Source organism: Panthera tigris, chromosome F3 (genome assembly GCF_018350195.1).
Source record: "Panthera tigris isolate Pti1 chromosome F3, P.tigris_Pti1_mat1.1, whole genome shotgun sequence".
Lineage (NCBI taxonomy): Eukaryota > Metazoa > Chordata > Mammalia > Carnivora > Felidae > Panthera > Panthera tigris.
The window spans coordinates 21,734,024-21,749,001 of NC_056678.1; the positions used below are offsets into that span (position 1 = coordinate 21,734,024).

Below are 14,978 nucleotides of genomic sequence, written 5' to 3' on the forward strand. Positions count from 1 at the left end.
ACAGACATAGTTAGTCTAAAGCTTGGAAATAATCAGGAGATAAACAGGGTCTACCTTAGTAAGGAGCTGTCTGAAAAAGCACTAATCGATTTAGCAAATCCAGTCTAAACTGCAGTCATTTTTTAGCAACGTTAATCTGTGAATTATAGATTTGAACGAGCTCATCACTGACCCGACTGGCTTCTTGACTAAAATCAATAGGCCGTATACATTTTCTCAACTGGATAAATATAAAGTCAGTGAAACAGAGTTTTTATGAGATACAACACAAAGAAAAAAATTTAAAGTTCCTTCCAAAGATCATTAATTTAAAACAATTTTCGGGTAAAACATTCCAAAACAGGCCAACAAAAGAATGGTTAGTCAGTGTAATACCATATTTTGAGACGATTTATTTTTCTGCTTCCTCATTTTACTTTATGAGAACCAACCATGAGACTTCCCTCAAAGAGCACCCAATAAAGAAAGGAGTCAGATAAGGTGATGTACAACTCTGTTCTCCAAGCACTATGGAGAGAAGTGAGGACTGTGTCCCACAGTTCCACCAGAATCAGGGTTGCTGGGTTTTAGTTTTACTCTACTTTTCTATTATTCTTAGCTAGAGTATATAAATCCCTCCTATGAATCAAAACTTTAAGGAAAGGTCCAAAATGATTTTAATTTTTATGAGGGTGAGAATTACATTTGTCTTGTTGAGCACTGGGTCTCTAGAACCAAACACATTGCAAGTGCTCTGCAAATACTGTGTAAATGCATGAACAAAGGAAAGAAAGAAGAGGAAAATGAAGAACAATTTGAAAGAAGGTGAAAAATAACAAAAGCCACGCATTTCCTAAGGTTACCAAATTTATCTACTAAAAATACAAGATGCCGTTAAATTTGAATTTCAAACAAACAACAAATAATTTTTTAGGACAAGTATGTCCCAAATGTTGTAGGGGCCATATTTACATATGTGTGTGTGTGTGTGTATTATATATGTAATATATACAATATATATATATTATATGTGTAATATATAATTTGAATTTCAAATTTAACTAGGCCTGCTGTATTTGATCTAGCAACCCTAATGCCTCTGAATCTACATAAAATATTGCAAAACTACCAGGAAGTTGTTAAAATGCAGTGTGAAGAATTCATGCTGTGCAAACCACAGAGCTATGCTGGGTAAATGCAATCAAAGTAATAACATAAAACAGATGTAATGTAGTACACAGAAAGGAAACTTCCATTTTACATCAGCAAAACAATGACTAACAGAGACATGGAGTGTAGCAGAAAGGAAGAGCTTTTGAGCAATGCTAAGGTCTGTGACCCCATTCTATCTCAGCTGATAAATTTTGGAAAATGGGAACGATTTTCTTTGATCTCCCTTTTCTATAGTGGAATATAACTAAAGATTCTTCCTGATTCTAAATGATCTTTGAGAATGGGGATTATAACAGCAGTAAGTATAATCATGTGCCACAAGACAAGTAATGTCACTGATAAATGGTCAAGTGTTTTTTTTTTAAATTTTGGATGAATTTTCAAATGGGATATTGATTTTATCACAAATAGACTTTTATCATTGCTAATATATGAAAGGGTTTGGATTGCAGGTATATAATCATACCATACTTCACATCCTAGACTTGGATGCCATAAACATAATGCAAAGTATAGTGAGTTTCTACTCCTCTTGTTTAAACAAGGGCAACTTCTGCTTTTGCAATTTCCCTTAAGCTCAAGCAACAAATGGAAACAGCCCTATGAGAAACACCACCAAACCTAAAGTCATGCCCTAATTTTCACAAATATTGTATAGGCATGATGCTTAACCAAAGAGTAGAAGAAAGGTTTTTGGAAAAATTCCGCTTAAGTTTCTAAAGCTTCCTCTTGATGCCCTTAGGCAGAAATGAGTGGGAAATGACATTTGGGCAGTTAACAGAAAAAATGATGGTGTGATGTAGTAGAAAGATTTAAGATGACAGAATCATTATAAGAAAGATTATTATGAATTGATTAGTCACCAAGGCAAATTTAACTTTTAATTTGAAACATGAAATGAACTGAAGAATAAAGGGAATTATTCTTTGGAATTTGGCCCGGTGAGTGGGTTCTGACCAGCTGGCCTTAAGAAAGCTACCTAACCTTTCTGAGAACTGGAGGGACACACTCAGTAGCCTGATGGTCACTGAGACTGGTGAACTCAACTCTATTTCACGCACTTGGGTTGCATGCATTACTGTGTGGCAGCAGATGGCCAACTAAGGACCCCATTTACCAGAATCCCTTCCAGCACTGGTTCTGCTGAGACCTGTCCTTTGCCAAGGAGAAAAACCCACATGAGATTCAAAGGAGGAAATGAGACAGAGGATACATTTCTGCCATTTCTACTGCCAAGCACAGTTGTGTGGGCGTTTATTGGGGGTGATTCTAAAGTGTTTTTGGAATCATTTCTAGAAGCTCAGTCTGGAGCTTGCTCTTCCAAGCCTTGGAGCAATTTTGTAAACACCTACTTCCCTACTTTAAACCCCTCTCAATTAAACAAGGGAGAGGGTTTCCTGTTTTCTGAGTGAACCTTGTCCACTACAGAGAGGATCTAAGATCCCTCCTCAATGTTTCAATGAAAATTTTCTATGCTGAAATAACTATGCCCTTTCCTGTCCAATGGATGTTCTTCTTCTAAAAAACAGTAATCTGAAGCCCTTCACACATTACATGGATGTAGCTGTAATTGAGTATATGTGAATAAATATTGAATATGATCAAAAGGCTTCTTCCCCCTAGAAAGGAATACAGATCTCCTGAATTAGGAGAAACAAACACATGGATTTTGTGTTGTGTGCTTACCTGCAACAGCTGTATCCAATTCATCTTCATCCAACGATTCCTGTGTGGTAAAGTCTTTCAGAGGAGATATTGGATAGGATGTATTGAGATTCAAGCCCAACATGAAGTTGTGTACCTTCCCAGCACGTCCTTCTCTGGTATTGAATAAAGTTGAATCACTCACCAAAGCCATTAACATACGATGGACCCAACTTGCTTGGTTATCATTTTGATATTCCCTTTTAGCATCGTCGTTTTCAGTGCCTAAGGAAAAAGAAAAAAAAACAAAAAAACATTGTGTAGATTCCCAAATCCATTGAAAAAATCTTTGGGCAACTGAACGTTAAAATTAACAGCAAAGCTAGGGGCGCTTGGGTGGCGCAGTCGATTAAGCATCTGACTCTTGATCTCAGCTCAGGTCATGATCTCACAGTGTGTGGGTTTGAGCCCCACATTGGGGCTCTTTCCTTCTCTCTGCCCCGCCCCAGCTTGTGTGCTTTCTCTCTCTCAAAATAAATAAATAAACAAAAAATAAAAAAAAATTAAGAGCGAAGCTCTATGGCTTTTGATTTAACAAGCATTTATTTGTATAAATTAATGCAGTAAGATATTTCAGTTAATAATTTTTGTTCTTAAATTTTTCTTACTTTATCCTTTAGCTATAGTCAGTCTAGAGGTTATGTTCTTAATGTGTTACTTGGTCTATGCTTAGGTTTTCAGGCAAACTGCTACTTTCCCCTTTCTGTCCTTCCCTAGTCCTTTTCTTCCTTTTCTCTTGGCTACACACACACACACACACACACACACACACACACACACACACAGAGGGAAATTCCACAGTAGATAATCCTCTCCTCTTCATTACTTAAGTTGCGTTCTGTATCCTGTTTAGTAAACATCCAGAAATCATGCAAACTGAGAAGAGGCACCTGAAGGATTCAACATGCATATTTGCTGCTCAATAAACACTCTATAAATAGTCATTTCATCCTTGCTTGTAAAGTATGGAATTTAAAGCCATGTAATTTAAACATGTGCTTTAAAATGTCTTACAATTCAGCAACTTTCCAAAAGAAGCAGTCTTAAATGACTTCTTCCTTCAAACCTACACACATATCACCGTTACTTGGGAAGCCATGTTTAGAACATTGGCTCCAGAATCAGATTGCCTGGATTTCAATCCTCTCTCCGCTGCTTAACTAGTTAACTCTTTTCAGCCTTCATTTCCTCATCAGTAAACCCCACAGGGCTGTTGTGAAGACTGAGATAGTGCATTTGTGTAAATCTCTTAGAAAAGTGCATGGCCCATATTAAATTCTTAACAAACATTAGTTAGTAGAAGAGATAGTTGTGGTGACAGCAGCAGCTGCATAATCATTATCATTGATATGATTCATTCACAATCCAAACCAAAGAAAACTGTGGTCGAGTATAACCCCACCTGCCTACATCCCTCTGTTCAGATTTCTGGGAACTCTCTTTATATGCAATATGTAAAACTGTATGTGTGTGTATTTGAGAAAAAAAGTCTATGTTCAAACTTCATAATTTCTAGTAAATGTTAATTAAACATACAGAAAACCATAATAAATCTGATTTTTATCCTCATAAAGATTTGCTTAACTAAGCTAAGTAAATGAATGGATATTCCTTTCAGGAACGAATTCAGATGACTACATACAAAAAACATATACATTTTCCTACTCTCACACTTCTCTAAAGCCAAATACGACAAAGAAAATCTTTCATGAGAACAAATTAGGCTTTAAAGTGAATGATTTAGTGGTGCCTGGGTGGTTCAGTCAGTTAGGCATCTGACTCATGATTCATGAATTTGAGCCTCACACTGGGCTCTGTGCTGACAGCATGGAGCCTGCTTGGGATTCTCTCTCCCCCCCGACCCCTCTCTCTACCCCTCCCCTGCTCATGCATGCGCTCTCTCTCTCTCCCTCAAAATAAGTAAATAATCATTAAAACAAATAAAATGAATGATTTAGAGGTGCCCAGGGGCCCAGTCAGTTGAGTGTCCCCCTCTTGATTTTGACTCCTGTCATGATACCAGAGTCATGGGATTGAGCCCCATACTGGACTCTGCACTGAGAGTGGAGCCTGCTTAAAATTCCATCTCTCTCTCCCCCTTTGCTCCTCTCCCCCACTCGCACGCACTCTCTCTCAAAAATAAATAAATAAATACATAAATAAATAAATAATAAAGTGAATGATTTATATCTTCAGTTACACAGGATATGAATAAGATAATCAGTAATTTGTAGCTTCTTCCTCCTCCTCCACCTCCCTCTCTTTTTCTCCTTCTTCCTCTTTCCTTCCTTCTCCTCCTCTTCCTTCTTTTGCACCATCATAATCACCATCATCATCATTATTATTGCTATTATTAAATAAACACTCTGCACTAGAAAATCTACTGTCCTTATGAGACATTTAGAAATGGCATCACTTGTGGGACAAACCCAGGCTTCAACATATAAATGATAATCTACTGCTTTTTTAGTTAGAATACTAAGCACATTTCTATTTGCATAGTCTTTTACAACTTAAAGTCCTTTGTATGCATTTGCAATTTGATAATTATAACAATTCTATGACAGCAAGTAAAATGATGCCAGTATAGATTTGAAGAAACCAAAGTTGAAAATCCCTGAAGACCTTGCTCAAAATCATAAGACGAAAAATGAAGAAGCCTCAAGACAATGAAAAGACAAGACACGGACTGGGGGAAAATATTTGCAGAAGACATCTAAGAAAGGACTGTTATCCAAAATGTACAAAGAACTCTTAAAATTCAAAATAAGAAAACAAACATCCCAATTTAAAAAATGGGTAACAGACACCTCACCAAAGAAGACACAGAAATGGCAAGTAAGCACATGAAAAGATGCTCCACATCATATGTCATCAGGGAAATACAAATTAAGCAACAATGAGATAACACTACACATCTATTAGAAATGTGCAAATTGTAAACACTGGCATTACTGAATGCTGGTGAGGATATGAAGCAACAGGAACACTTATACATGCTCATGGGAATGCAAATCACTACAGCCACTTGGGAGGTTTCTTTCTTTCTTTCTTTCTTTCTTTCTTTCTTTCTTTCTTTCTTTCTCTCTCTCTCTCTCTCTCTCTCTCTCTCTCTTTCTTTCTTTCTTTCTTTCTCTCTTTCTCTCTTTCTTTCTTTCTTTCTTTCTAAGTAGCCTTCACATCCAACACAGAGCCCAATGTGGGGCTCAAACTCACAACCCTGAGATCATGACTGGAGGTGAGATCAAGACTTGAGCCGAGATCACTGATTTTTGCACTGTTGGTGGGAATGCAAACTAGTGCAGCCACTCTGGAAAACAGTATGGAGATTCCTCAAAAAATTAAAAGTAGAACTACCCTATGACCCAGAAATTGCACTACTAGGTATTTATCCAAAGCATAAAATAATGCTGATTTGAAAGGGCACATGCATCCCAATGTTTATAGCAGCACTATCAACAATAGCCAAATAACAGAAAGAACCCAAATGTCCATCGACTGATGAATGGATAAAGAGGATGTGATATGTATATACATATACATACACACACAATGGAATGTTACTCGGTGATCAAAAAGAACAAAATCTTGCCATTTGCAACAACCTGGGTGGAACTAGAATATATTATGCTCAGTGAAATAAGCCAGTCAGAGAAAGACAAATATCATATGATTTCACTCATATGTGGACTTTAAGAAACAAAACAGATGGGGCACCTGAGTGGCTCAGTCGGTTAAGCATCCGACTTTGGCTCAGGTCATGATCTCACGGTCCATGAGTTCGAGCCCCATGTCGGGCTCTGTACTGATAGTTCAGAGCCTGGAGCCTGTTTCAGATTCTGTGTCTCCCTCTTTCTCTCTCCTCTCCCGCTCATGCTCTCTCTCTTCTCAAAAATAAATAAACGTTAAAAAAATTTAAAAAAAAAGAAACAAAACAGATGAACATAGGGGAAGAGAAGGAAAAATAAGATAAAAACAGAGGGAGGCAAACCATAAGAGACTCTTTTTTTTGTCTTTTCAAAATTTTATTTATTTATTTATTTTTTTTTTTTTTTAATTTTTTTTTTTTGTTTTTCAACGTTTTTTATTTATTTTTGGGACAGAGAGAGACAGAGCATGAATGGGGGAGGGGCAGAGAGAGAGGGAGACACAGAATCGGAAACAGGCTCCAGGCTCCGAGCCATCAGCCCAGAGCCCGACGCGGGGCTCGAACTCACCGACCGCGAGATCGTGACCTGGCTGAAGTCGGACGCTTAACCGACTGCGCCACCCAGGCGCCCCTCAAAATTTTATTTAAATTCTAGTTAGTTAACATACAGTACAACACTGGTTTCAGAAATAGAATTCAGTGATTCATCATTTACATGCAACACCCACAATCCTAAATACCCATCATATCACCTGGCTAGTCCATCTCCCACCCAACTCCCTCCATCAACTCACAGTTTGTCCTCTATCATTAAGAGTTTCTCATGGTTTATTTCCCTCTCTCTTTCCAGCCACTCTCATATGTTCATCTGTTTTGTTTCTTAAGTCCACATATGAGTGAAATTCTCTCTCATTGACTTATTTTGCTTAGCATAATACATTCTAGCTCCATCCACATCATTGCGAAAGGCAAGATTTCATTCTTTTTGATCGCTGAGTGATATTCTATTGTGTGTGTGCATATATACACAATAGAATATTGTGTAGAATATATAAGAGACTCTTAAGTTCAGAGAACAAACTGAGGGTTGCTGGAGGGGAGGTGGATGGCAGGATGGGCTAAATTAGAGATGAGCATTAAGGAAGGAGGGCACTTGTTATATGTAAGTCATGAATCACTGGGCTCTACTCCTGAAACCAATACTACATTGTGTGTTAACTAACTCGAATTTAATTTAAAAAAAATACAAAAAAAAAACCCCAAAAAACAAAAAAAGGACCTGAGCTGAGATCAAGAGTCAGATGCCCAATCAACTGAGCCACCCAGGCACCCCTGGAAGTTTCTACAAAACTAAATTATATGCCCATCACATGATCTAGCAATCATGTTTCTTGGTTTTTACCCAAAGGAGTTGAAAACATATCTACACAAAATTTGAACATGAGCATTTGTAGCAGCTTTATTCATATTTGTCAAAAATTGGAAGAAAATAAGATGCCCTTCAATAGGTGAATGGATAAATAAACTGGTACATCCAGACAATGGAATGTTAGTGCTACAAACAAATCAAAACAAAACCAAAACAAACAAAAAAGAGCTCTCAAGCCATGAAAAGACATGGAGGAAATTAAAATGCATATTACTAAGTGAAAGAAGTCAATATGAAAAGGCTATACTCTGTATGATTCCAACAATATGACATTCTGGAAAAAGCAAAACTATGAAGATAGTAAAAATATGAGTGGTTGCCAGAGGTTGGGGTGGGGTGGGGGTAGAGGGATGAATAAACAACACAGAGGGATGCTTAAGGCAGTGAAAGTACTCTGCATCAAACTATAATGGTAGATACATGTCATTATACGTTTGTGAAAACCTACAGAATATACGATACCAAGAGTAAATCCTTAAGTTTGGACTTGGGGTGATAATGATGTGTCAATGTAGGTTCATGGATTATAACAAATGTACCACTCTGATATAGGATGTTGATAGTGGGGGAGGCTCTGTGTGCGTGGGGGTTCAGGAAGTATATGGGAACTCTCTGTTCTTTTCGCTCAATTTTGTTGTCAATCTAAAACTACTATAAAAACATTTTATTTAAAAGGAAGAAAATGAATATTAAGAGCTAATACTAGAAATCCCCAAATAATCCTCAACAGCCTTCACCAAACTAGGCTGGTACTAAAACCAAAGCAGCCATGTTCAAAGGGTCTTTGAACTTCTCAGCCCTAGGGTAACCAGAGGTGATCAAATGCACTGACCATCTATAGTAATTTACTTAATAATTAACAAGCCATTATTATGTCTATCTGATAGTCCTTATGTCAATATCAGTTCTAGAAATGTTAGACATATGCTGTCTATTCCCTTTGTACTGGCTAGCTCCCTTCATTAAAAGGAAATTCAAAATAATAATAATAATAATAATAATAATAATAATAATAATAATAAAAAGACCTGAAGACCTGAACAACTAAAAAAATTAAAATTAAAACTATGAAGGAGAGGGAATTAGGACTGAGTTCTTTCCAGCGCAGGGTTCTTTCAGGGTTCCTGCCTAAGGACCTGGCTACTATATGTAATGAGGCAAATCACTGACTGCATGAAGCAGCCGGACAGTGGGCAAATTGGGACTGAAGTGCAAACCGAGCAGTGGTCAAACCTAGTGCCTGGTGGAAAGTTCTGTCTGCCCAGGGAAAGGTTATTTTTTTAAAAACGTTACAAGAAACTACATGCTAGCCAAGCTGTGGGCTTGTGTAGCTGCTGAATTTTGCAGAGAAGGTACCTTTCTCCTAGGTTATACAAACTCATCTGATGAGTAAGTCACAGCTCAGGCGTGAAAATGTTGATTTGCAGCAAGGATTAAACGGGCTCTTCCAACATCTACACCACGGCTGGAGGAATTCTTGAACTTCAGAGCAAGAAAGCACTTAATATCTCCTAAAATCTAGGTGATCATATTCAAACTGTTGTAGGATGTTTACCCAGTTGTTATAAAATGTAAAAATCACTCCATTTACCACATAACATTGGCAACAAATATCCCTGATCCTCACCTTGTCCCTGCCCCGACTTCATCATTGATGTCCTGATCCACACCAAGCTCAAAGCTGCCTTGTCGAAGTGTGAAAGAACTCATTTGCACTCAGAAATAACATATACAATAAAAAGTTCTTGATAATTCTCCCCCACTTTATCACCGATCTCTTCCTAAAAGATAGATTGCTGACAATGGGGTAAGGCTCAGGGAGTGTGAAGAAGTTTTCACATGATACTTTATCAATAATAAAAATTTTCAAGGTAAAATTTTAACTTTTAAAGCCAGGTAAGAATGTTCCCATAAGAGGGCGCCTGGGTGGTTCAGCTGGTTAAGTGTCCAACTCCTGATCTGGGCTCAGGTTGGGATCTCACGGTTTGTGGGATTATACCCCATGCTGGGCTCTGTGCTGACAGTGCCTGCTTGGGATTCTCTCTCCCTCTCTCCCTCTCTCTGCCTCTCTCCTGCTTGTGTGCACTCTCTCTCTCTCTCTCAAAATAAATAAATAAACTTAGAAAATGTTCCTATATCACAATTTTCATGCCAAGAAGCCTGGTGCTCTAATCAGACCTAGAATTCGTTACTTCTACCGTCTTAGTTTATTCTCCATTTGTCCCATGGATAACATTTTGAGCTATTAAAAAGAAAAGAATAAGGGATATTTCTGTTGTACATTTTATTACACATACAACATTGATTTTCTCTGTGAACTGAACGCTGCAATTCGATAGCACTCAGTGAGACAATCAGACACAACATTCATATTCTTTTCTAATGGACCTCTGCCAGAGCAAATTCCCTTACCTTTGGGTTCTTGTGATTCATCATCGCTATCCGAGCTGTCATTGCTCACAATATGCTCTGCTGTAATATTTTCTGTGGAAAGAAGACAAAACAGTTGGACTATCTCAGGTGTCAAGGCTCACAATTAAACTTATCATAAGGAAGTAATCTGAGGAAAACCACCAAGTGAGATCTACTAGGTTTATTAGTGGAAATTTAGATCAATTTAGTACCTAATTCAATAGTTTCAAATTTCCCATTGGAAAACAAATTTCCTGGGACGGGAAAAATTAGTCTAAAACTACTCCTTCATGATTTAAAGGAAAGGATCTTTATTTCTCTTAATTCTGACAGAAAGAATAACTTGGTCACAGGAGGCTCCTGTTATAGCAAAACAATATAATTTTCTTTAATTAAATATGTTTACGGCTGTTTCTGAGGGAAAATTCAGGGCAAAGCCAAAATCTATAGGAAGACTACAGCACAGTTCCTTCAAAATGAATGAAAGCTACTAATATAAGGTATCTTTTGATTTTCAATAATACAGAAAATTGTTTATTGAAATGTGCCTTTTGGTGTCAAAAAATTTGTGCTTTCTCAGAACATATTAAGAGGGCAGTTATGAAAATTAAAACTTAGAAACCATATACCCTTAAAACAAAGACAGGAGTAAAATCTGGCATAATAACTAGTCATTGTTTTTTTAGAACACACAGACCATCCTTATTATCATTTGTAGAAGAATCAAACTTTCTTCGGACACTTACATGAAACCACTTTCTATATAACAGTGACTTTTTTTTTTCCTTCTATGAGTCAATAGACTTTTTTTTATTTAAAAAAAACCCTGATTCTAAATTTTTAATTTTCCGTTCTAGAATCATTTAGGGGCTTTAAACTTGGAGAAATATAGGTATAACATATAGTTTCCCCATATTACTCTGTGTATGTTTATTATATCTGCATAAATGTCACATACCTGAATGAGAGTATATAACGGAAGGGTTTTAAATGCTTGAGGTAGTAGGTTAACTTTTTAGATTTATTTAATTTTACTGGTATGATTGCACATATGAAATTCAATAAAAGACAGTGTTCACAGACTAATATTATTCATTTAATTTCATGAGTATTACAGAAAGTAGTTTTGTTGTACAGAAGAGGGTGAGGTGTTAGCAAATGACCCACTGTGGGTGTCATATACATTAGGTATGTTTTTGGTCCTATATATATTTTGGCAGAACAAAATTTTCTTTCTTTTTTTTTTTTAAGCATTTTTTTTCGGTCAACTTGATACTCTCCTTTAAGAAAATGGTTCACCAAAATATCATTCAATTTTACAAAGATATTTTCAAGAGATGAACAGCTTAATATTTGAACGTATCTATTGTCCATCACTATGGTATGATATGTAGCTCCATCTGTTCAAAAGCATAGATGGCTCACATTCAAAATTCCTTGAGAAAATGTGAAGAATTTCATTTCGAGTTATCGGATTATAGTCCAATTTTCCGTAATGTCATTCTTCAGAGGGGAAAAAGCAAAAACAGAAACAACCTCTGAACACCCCTTTAAGAGGTAAACTTTAATCAGCCAGTGGATGAAAAGAATCAGCAGGAGTCTTCAGATTCCCCTCAGTCACCTCTCTGGTCTCTTTTCTGGAAAGCCTTACCTAATCTGAGGTAACACGCATCCTGGATCACAAGCACATAATACCCCTCACAGTCTGACACAGAGGACAAGTAAATAGGCCGCCAAACCACTGGCCTCAAAGGAAACATCCAACAGCAAAGAATATTCTGAAGACTGTTTAATATAAACATTCTCCTTTTCCTTGGCCTTCAGCCATTGTCTCACCCACCTTCGGATCTGTTATTTCAGTCCTATTCTCTTCCTGCCATCGGAGGAAAAAATAACAAGCTCTAGAGGTATCTGGATCATTCAACAGAGAAGGAGCTCAGAGAAGCAAGCATTATAACATGGGCTCCTTCTGTTTCTTTCCTCTTTTATTCTGAAATCTTCACAGAATTTTGAGAAGAGTTAGTGATTTCTGCAAAATTAGGTGGCTATTTATCCATCTGCGCTGTGATGTTCATTTTAAAAAGTCAAGTCAGAACATTTCAGCATGATACACTCGGCTTTATAGTTACTCTTAAGAGAACGTGGCTCTGTAAGTTAAGGTCGGAGCAGGCTCAAAACTTCCACCAACCCTGACTGCTTGTTAAGTGAGTGCTGCCCAGAGGACAGAAGGCAAAGTGCTTTCGTTATTGTTTTTATTTTTATTTTAAAATCTTTCATTCTAGTGCAATCATTAAGATCACTTCTCTATTACTTATCAAGAGCTACTCAAAAATACAAATGATACTATTTAATAAAAAAATTAAGGACCATGGAGAACTGCTGTGAACATAATACACATATCAAATAGCTAAACTCAATTTTGCAGGATGAATAACACTACTTATAAGCCAATTTGTAGTGCATTAATTAATGTTACAATTGTGTTCTTTTTTCTTTTTTGCATATAAAACTTAATTGAATCAACTGTCACTGTGTGGAAAAGCTAAGGGCAGCTTGTAAAAAAAAATCTTACATTAAGCTTTTTACGTCCAAGTATTCTTCAAATGAATTGATTGTTGAAAAAGCCATTTATGCTATTCTGTTAACTCTATCCTTACATAGATTGTGATATTTCATGGGCAGAGAAGAGACAGTAGGTAGTTAGTGTGCGGATAATCTACAGGACCCTCTTCCCCAGTCCCTGCTGGGCTGACTCCCAATTCAGATTTAGCATTCACTGTTCCTTCCCACAGCCAATCAAAGTAGCCATAAGGAAACAGGGTCGGCACTTGGGAGACACTGAAGGTATGTTTCATTTTGTTTGCTTTGAGTCAAATTTACTCATCAAACAAAACATAAAAGTTCCTGTCGTTAATCTTATAACGAATGAAAACCACAGGTCCTCAAATGAGTTGGTCTACTTTTTCAAGTTTTGTAAATATTATATTTTAACTTATTATGGGACAGGAAGTTAGATTTAAAGAAAACCATTAGTGTTCATTTACTAGATGTGATTTGAAATAATTTTTTCCTCCTTCTTGATGTGACTTAGCTATAGGAAGCTAACAGAATTCTAGTGGGTTAGTATTTTAGAGGTAAGTAAACCCGCAAGTGTGAATTTAGGTGTCATATTGTGTTTAACTGCTGATGAGTCTAATGTTGTAAAAACTAACTGTATTTGATAAAAGGAAACAAATAGTATGTTTAGATATTTAATGACTAAGAGGAATAGAGATGCCTAGTTGAAAATTATTCTTAGGAATTGATAGTTTTTATGAAATTCACAACCTCAGTGTCAGGATAATATTTAGGAAGTAATATACATATGATTTCCAGGAAATATTTAGGTTGATTTAACCAAGCTATTGGTAACTTCAGAATAACTACAGTCTTTATGATGATTTAATTGTCTATACATGCATGTTAAAATTTGCCAGTTTAGCATAATATGGTCAACAGAAACATGTTTTTACAATACCTAGTTCTTCCTCCATTGTGGAACCTTTATTTTGTGAGCCAGAAACTCCCAAGACTCTGTTGAACAATATAGAAAACGCACTGCCCCAGACACCTAAAATAAAGCAAAAATGAAGAATAACTTAGAATTCACCAAGATTTAAAACAGTCAGGCAGACAAAGAGTAGATTTTGATCACTTACCCATTAAGAAATGCAAGGGGTTTTCTTCATATTTCTTCACAACTGTTCCCATAAAAAATTTGCTTCCAAATAAGTCAGGAGCCATAAAAGTACCATATTTAGCCATGCCAATCTCATATGGACTAAATTCAACCCAATCTGAAAGCATTTTTAAAAGGCACAGTCCATTAGTAGGAAAATACTACAGAAATGCACACCGTTAAAGATCACTTCCAGCAATGCCTTGATTATTTTCATTTATTTAAAATATTTTTTAAAACTTAACCAAATGCCTATTATGTATATGCCATTGTAGAGAAGTCAGTGGAAAAAACTTACTGAAATGAGAACAAAAAAAAAATGCCTTCAAATTTGTACAAGCTGAATATCTTTTGCATTAAAAGCTCAGACATCTTTAATAAAATCCATCTTAATTCTAAAGAATGGAAAACAGAAAACTGCTAACTCAGATGTAAAATCCATGAAGCTGATAGAAGAAATTAAACTCTGATAATGCAAGTAGATTATGAAAGTGGAAGAAATTGTTTTCTAATATTTTCCTTTTCTTTATCTTTCCTTAATTTTGCCTATTAACCATTGTTCTAACTCACAAGATTATAACAAAGTTTTTATGCTGAGTGTCTTAAGAAATACATGGTAATAGGGTCAATAAAGTTTAATTTCTAGGAGTAGAGGCTATGGAGCCAGAGTCCCAGGTTCGAATCCCATTTTTCTTCTTACTAACTGTGCAACATTGGGTAGATTACTTGTGTTCTTGGTGCCTTACTTCCCTAATCTATAGGATGTGAATAAAATCAGGAGACTGTAGAATTGTGAAAATCTAATGAGTTAAGAAATGTAGGGGCGCCTGGGTGGCTCAGTCTGTTAAGCATCCGACTTCGGCTCTGGTCATGATCTCATGGTTCGTGAGTTCGAGCCCCACATCAAGCTCAGT

The 14,978-nt window shown here is 36.5% G+C and overlaps 1 protein-coding gene across 3 annotated transcripts in view; it reads right to left on the reverse strand.

Moving 5' to 3' along the window:
* Positions 1–14,978, reverse strand: part of PLA2G4A (phospholipase A2 group IVA) — a 159,979-nt gene that overhangs the window by 27,409 nt on the left and 117,592 nt on the right. For all 3 annotated transcript variants that reach the window (XM_007096240.3, XM_007096241.2, XM_042976797.1), the window contains 4 exons: positions 14,045–14,182; positions 13,864–13,956; positions 10,347–10,418; positions 2,839–3,081 (listed from right to left, as the gene is read on the reverse strand). In XM_007096240.3, coding sequence (XP_007096302.1) covers positions 2,839–3,081; positions 10,347–10,418; positions 13,864–13,956; positions 14,045–14,182 — 546 coding nt within the window. The remainder of the gene's footprint in view (positions 1–2,838; positions 3,082–10,346; positions 10,419–13,863; positions 13,957–14,044; positions 14,183–14,978) is intronic.